Source organism: Brassica oleracea, chromosome C9 (assembly GCF_000695525.1).
Source record: "Brassica oleracea var. oleracea cultivar TO1000 chromosome C9, BOL, whole genome shotgun sequence".
In the NCBI taxonomy this organism is placed as follows: domain Eukaryota; kingdom Viridiplantae; phylum Streptophyta; class Magnoliopsida; order Brassicales; family Brassicaceae; genus Brassica; species Brassica oleracea.
In genome coordinates, this window is record NC_027756.1 from 20,754,861 (window position 1) to 20,761,380 (window position 6,520).

Here is a 6,520-nt window from a genome sequence, read left to right on the forward strand (position 1 = left end):
AACTCAATATATATCTTTTTAAAAAAATTACAATTTTAAGGGCATTACTGCCATTTTGAAAAAAATTAGTCTAATAGGACATAAAATAGTATAATTTAGTCTAAAGGGACATAGTTATCATTTTTTTGTTTAAAAACAGATTTCCCTAAAAGAAACAACCCCTAAATTAGGAAAAGGGTGAAAATAAAAACTATAACAACAATCAAAATAATAAAAAAAAAAAAAAAAAGAAAGAAAGTAAAGCTTTAAGCTTCTTTGAACAAAGAAGTTTTTTTTTTTTTTTTTTGTAACCGAGAAGTTTTCCTCTTCTAAAAACTCTCATTCCGCAAATAGCAATTCTTGCAAATCTCCATATAATAGAGACTTCTCACACTTCTCTAAGCTGCAATACCTGCAACAACACCATTTTTCATATGATTTCATCAGAACTTCCCCCAAAAACACAAGTGTTCAAATTCTCACATTAAAAATGGGCATTCATTATCATTATTCATACCTCCGTTTGGTTGCCTGTTGATGTATCCAGCAGCTGGTCCTTTAGACATGAAGTCAAATGCTCCCATTCCCAATCTTTCCTCCGCCTTTGCAGGAGGCGAAAGCCACGCCGAGTCGCTGTACAGAGATTCTGTCTCCAAGCTGCTTGAGCCGCTGCTGTAACCACCAACATGAACCCCTCTCATTGCATCTAAACCTAACCCTCCTCCCTCACTTAACCCTCCTCCCTCACTGCGATAGCCACTACGTGCACGTGCAGCTCCTCCCCAGTTGTCCCCAATGCTGCCTAGTGAAGACATTCCAGAGTTTCCGTTAAAGCTGCTCCTAGATATCGGAGAGTTTGACATGTAACCTCCTAAACCACCACCATTTCCCCATAAGTTGTTCCTTGCACCAGACTCAATCTGGCTACCGTACCTGCCTTGACTCGCAGCATATCCTGGGCTAAAGGGCCGTCCAAAGCCTGCACTGGAACCAGATCCATAGTGGCCTGGCTCAAAATTCAGCTCGATTCCAAATCCATGTCCAAACGGTGAGAATCCTCCCCTATTACCACCTACTCCTGGACTGTACCTAACTTCAGGTTGCACTCCATAACCTGAGATAGGACTCTGGCTGAATCCTTGAGTGTAGTCGTTCATCAGCAATGCGCTGATTCTACTACTGCCAAAGCTATTTACATTCATCTGGTTCCGGATTGGGTTGAGAGCCATTTCCTTGGGAACGGCCAGTTTGACCTCAACCATCTTTCCATTGAGTTCGTGGAACGTCCTCTGCAAAACTCTGTCTACAGCCTCCTCTGATTCAAAAGAGATGAACCCAAAGCCTCTAGGTCGCTGGGTTCTGTGGTCATACATCACCACAACGTCGGTGATCGTCCCGAACTGAGCAAAATACATCTTGAACTCAGCTTCAGTGACCGATGAAGCGAGGCCTCCAACAAAGATCTTTTTGCTGGTTGCTGGGCCAGGTGATCCCTGGAGGCTACTGTTGCTTCTGTTCAATACTACGTGGTCGTCTCTTGGAACTGCCTTCTTGGCCTCAACCTGAGAAAACATAAGTAGGAAGAAGACGGTAACAATGTAGACTACTTACTATATAGTCATAAAAAGAGTAGCAACCTCTAGTTTATAGCAGCAACTAATCATTTTGAAGCAATGACACTTACAATTTTACCATCAATGACGTGTCGGATCAACACGACTCTCTCAGCGACAGTAGGATCAGCGAAGACAAGGAAACCGAAGCCACGAGCACGACCAGTGGCTCGATCCTTCATAATAGCAGCCTCCAAAACCTCGCCGAAGCTCTGAAAATACTCGCGAAGACGGTCTTCGGTGGTCTCCCAAGAGATCCCACCGATGAAGAGCTTACGTGATGACTCCATCTCCATTCTGCAAAACAAAAAGGGTTTGTTCCTGAGTGTGTGCTTAACGTCTCGATCTGACTAAAACATCATCCAACATACCGTTGTGGAAAGCAATAGGATGTGTTTGATGAATATGAACAGATGGGTCTTGATCGGATTCTGTGAACCGATCGATCGACCCACGATCCTGGATTCCTGACAGAAACAACAAAAAGGTGTAAGCTTTAAGAAGAAATCAAAAACCCACCCATGAAAAGAGAATCTATTTCGATTACCGAAGTTTAAGAAAAGGGAGAAGAGTAAAAAAAAACGAGAATGAAATCTAAAAGATTGGAGAGGATGAAGCTTTTTATTAAGAGGGCGAGAGGCCCTCTTGTTTTTTTTATTTTCGTCCAATAATTAAAAAAAAAAAAGATTTGCTGTTTTTTATTTGGATGATAAAGAGTTTGTGCTGCAGAGGGAAACAGATAAAAAATGGGATTCGCTAAAAGGAAAGAGAAGAAGCTCTTTCTTTCTTACGTTTTTGTATGGGAAGAATGTTTGGCTCTCTTCTCTTCTACAGAGACGATGGCATTCCCGTCTTTTCACTCCTCCTCTCTGTAATAATAATTATTTAAAATTTTCATAATTAATAACCGACGGTTTGTTGGTCTGTACTTTACCAATGTCTGCTACCTTTTTACCTTTAAGTTAAAAAATTCTTGGTTTTAAAAAGAAAAAAATACAAAAATAGCACTAAATCAATTTTATGTTCCCAAACTAGCATTTAAGATCAAAAGTCATAAAAATAGCACTTAATGTTTTATCAAAAATCACAAACTTAGGGTTTAGAGTTAAAAGGTGGGGTTTAGGATTTAAGGTTTAGGGTTTAGGGTTTAGAGTTTAGGGTTTAGGGTTTAGAGTTTAGGGTTTAGGGTTTAGGGTTTAGGGTTTAGGGTTTAGGGTTTAGGGTTTAGGGTTTAGGGTTTAGGGTTTAGGGTTTAGGGTTTAGGGTTTAGGGTTTAGGGTTTAGGGTTTAGGGTTTAGGGTTTAGGGTTTAGGGTTTAGGGTTTAGGGTTTAGGGTTTAGGGTTTAGGGTTTAGGGTTTAGGGTTTAGGGTTTAGGGTTTAGGGTTTAGGGTTTAGGGTTTAGGGTTTAGGGTTTAGGGTTTAGGGTTTAGGGTTTAGGGTTTAGGGTTTAGGGTTTAGGGTTTAGGGTTTAGGGTTTAGGGTTTAGGGTTTAGGGTTTAGGGTTTAGGGTTTAGGGTTTAGGGTTTAGGGTTTAGGGTTTAGGGTTTAGGGTTTAGGGTTTAGGGTTTAGGGTTTAGGGTTTAGGGTTTAGGGTTTAGGGTTTAGAGTTGAGAAATGAAGTTTTGGGGATAAGATTTCAAATTTTGAAAAATAAAAAAATTAAAATTTTCAAATGATAAACTTAGAAATGTGCTATTTTGGTCATTTTAGTTTTTGAGTGCTATTTTTGTGATATAAATTTAGAAATGTGCTATTTTGGAGATTTGTCCTTTTAAAAATCTATCATGAATAATTTCATAAAGAAATACATGGGAGGACTCCAGATCATTGTTATTAATAAAATCATAAAATTATCAGTTAATTACGGGTTTATCCTGATTTCTTCCTACTAGTAGACTATTTCATCCAAAGTTATTTCTTTCTTCAATTTCTCTTAATTTAAAATTATCAGTTAATTACGGGTTTATCCTGATTTCTTCCTACTAGTAGACTATTTCATCCATAAGTTATTTCTTCAATTTCTCTTAATTTCATTTATTTTTATTTTTTTGAAAAAGGCTTATTAGTTGCTCAAAAAAAAAGAAAAAGGCTTATTTATTTGAAAGGCCAATTTAGTTTTTCTTTTGCTTTAGTACACACATCAGCATATGAAACAAATTTGTTTGGTCGAACCAAATGCAAGGCATGGTTCGTTACTTCGTTAATCAGCTAACTGTGAAAAAGATTCAACATGTACTTTTATAGACAATAATTTTCTTGCAATATTTTGAGGTTAGCTTTCGAGGATCAAAGTGGGCAGGAACATGTGGGAATGGTTGCTTTCAGATATATTTAATTTGTAATGATATTAAACTAATTCATCACTAAGTGGAATATGTTTCAAGTACAGAAGGCAGTCCTTGTGCATCCAAATAATTACCAATTTTCATAAGTTTACTTTTTATTCATTAATTTAATCACTAATCTCCCGCCCCAATTATTTATTTGTTTATCCCGCATCTCTTTTAGTAATATCAACCGTTGATAAAAATACGAGTTTGCATCACATAGATCATCCTGTTATAGTTTTAAGAACATATTGTTACAACACATTGGTCTATATCACCAATCAATAATATATTCGCCCGTCCAACATTTAATCCCGACTTTAATAATTCGAATTACCAGCTATTTATTCAGTCAAGTATATTGTTTTCATTAAAGAAGGGACACCAAATGTTTGGTGACACATGGTATTGAATCTCTTCCACTAACCAAAGTACTTCATGGCTTGTTGCGTGTTTACAAACCATCTCTTAGAACATCTCTAACTCACTTTTATATTTGTCTATATAATAGCATTGTGAGACAAAACTATTCTAATTTTACTCTATTTATTTTTCTAAAATAGATACTGCTATATTCTCTTCTATTTAAATAAAATAAATAACATTTTATAAATTTTACTCTATATTTAAATATTGATATTTTAGAAAAATATATCAAAACAAATCTTATTTCTATGATAGATTTTTTTTTTATTTGAAGAGAAAAATAACAAAATACATTGAAGATAATCTTACGCTAGTTTATAAAGTTTCGACACAATAATTAAGAAAACAATATTTTTTTATTAAAGTTACCCTTTTTACATCAAAACATCATTGACAAAAACAAATTTTAACCAATAAAAATTATACTGAAAAATACAAAAAGTTATAAAAGCCAAATAACTTTATTTTTTTCATAGAAATTTGAAAACATCATTTTAATTGAAGAAAAAAAGCCTAAAAAAATATTTCTACTAAATCAGGAATATAAAAAATTTATCAAGTCTTTTTTTTTGAACGTCAAAAAAAATTATTTCATTTACGATTGTTCTATTAATACACTACTAGACGCGGGTATGAATTTTCAGTTTTTAATTATTTATTTTATTAAATGATGCATTTGTAATATTCGTTCATATTATATTCATTAAGTAAATATTTTTTTTTGCATCTTAAACTATCTATTTTTTACGAATGTGTGATATCATATAAAAAATATAAAAAAATGAGTATAGAGTTAATTAGATAATTTTAAAAACAGAATTTTTTTTTTGTGTGCGATATCAAATAAATAATGATCCGTCCTGTTAACAAAAATCATGATTATTGTATGTGTAATTTTTTTTATTTTGACAATTTCCTTAAAACTATATTAAATTTTACATATTTTAATTAGAATATTTTTAAAATCTTTACCTTTTTATTTGAAAAGCAAAGACAAACAATAAAATAGAAAGTTTAAATTCATTTAAGCATATTTCATTAATGTAACTGAAAAAACAAGTAATAAATTAGGCAGTTTTATTCGTTTTAGGATATTTCATAAATACAACTGAAAAAGACAAGCAAAAAAAAGGAATTTAATTAATGAAGTAAGAACATTTTCAAAATAGTACTTCTCTTTTAATAATATAGATATTGGAAATCAGCCTTACTAAATGGCGAATAAAATATGTCATACATGCTCAAATTTAGAAAAAGAAGAGGATGAACACTACAGTGGGTCCACTAATTTATAAATATTTTTTAATAAAAAGCCTCACTAGTAAAATTAGGTTATGCATCCCAAAAAGTCTAACTGGTCATAATATAAAACCCCAAAACAATTTTTTTTTGTCATCAACGTATACAGATTCATACTGACTCTGTAAACCAAACCGGTTAATCTGCATCCATGTAAACGACAAAAGATGGTTGCTTCCTAACACTACGTGCTAGTTTATCCGCCTTTGAATTTTGCGTCTTTGGTACATAGATAATCTCTGATTGGGTGAAATTCTCTTTCAGAATCTTTACATCTTCCAAATAATTTGCAAACGCTGGCCATTCTTCTGGTTTCGAAACCATCTTCACCAATTGAGAACAATCTGTTGCAAACGTAACATGAAATTGACGTAAATTCCTCATATGTTCCATTGTCCAGAGTAGCGATTCTATCTCCGCATGAAGGGAAAAGAGACTAGCCCTAACATTCCTCGCCCCCAACAATCCATCAAATCCTTCTAAGGTGTTGAACAAACCTTGTCTTGAAAAGGTATCACCCTCTTTCCATGAGCCATCTGTAAAAAACCATCTTCCTAGAATTGACGGCAGGATCGTATCCACTATTTGTGGTATTGTCCTCTGTTCATTCAATATTTGTGCCTCAGTCCCCAGTGTTGATTCTGTTTCTGCCAATTTATGCGTATCCATAGGATCCATATCCAGATTACTAACACTACAAGAAAACATGAGATTAATGACAGCGGTATTCCTCGTGAGTTCGTCGTAAAAGAGGCTTTACGAGGAATTATCGAGTAAACACGTTTTGTCGTTACTCGTTCGTCGTAACGAATATTTCCTCGCCAATTCGTCGTAACTTAGCGAGGAAAACATTTCGTCGTAAAGACCATCATTTC

General features: G+C 34.4%; 1 protein-coding gene across 1 annotated transcript; it reads right to left on the reverse strand.

Annotated features, from left to right (window-relative positions):
- Positions 1-287: 287 nt before the first annotated feature.
- LOC106312973 (heterogeneous nuclear ribonucleoprotein 1-like) lies at positions 288-2,384 on the reverse strand. Its single transcript, XM_013750684.1, has 5 exons — positions 2,140-2,384; positions 1,964-2,059; positions 1,664-1,889; positions 497-1,541; positions 288-391 (listed from the first exon to the last, which is right to left on the reverse strand). The coding sequence occupies exons 3-5, from the start codon at positions 1,886-1,888 to the stop codon at positions 378-380; spliced, it is 1,284 nt and encodes a 427-aa protein (XP_013606138.1). The 5' UTR covers position 1,889; positions 1,964-2,059; positions 2,140-2,384; the 3' UTR covers positions 288-377.
- Between the last annotated feature and the right edge of the window lie 4,136 nt (positions 2,385-6,520).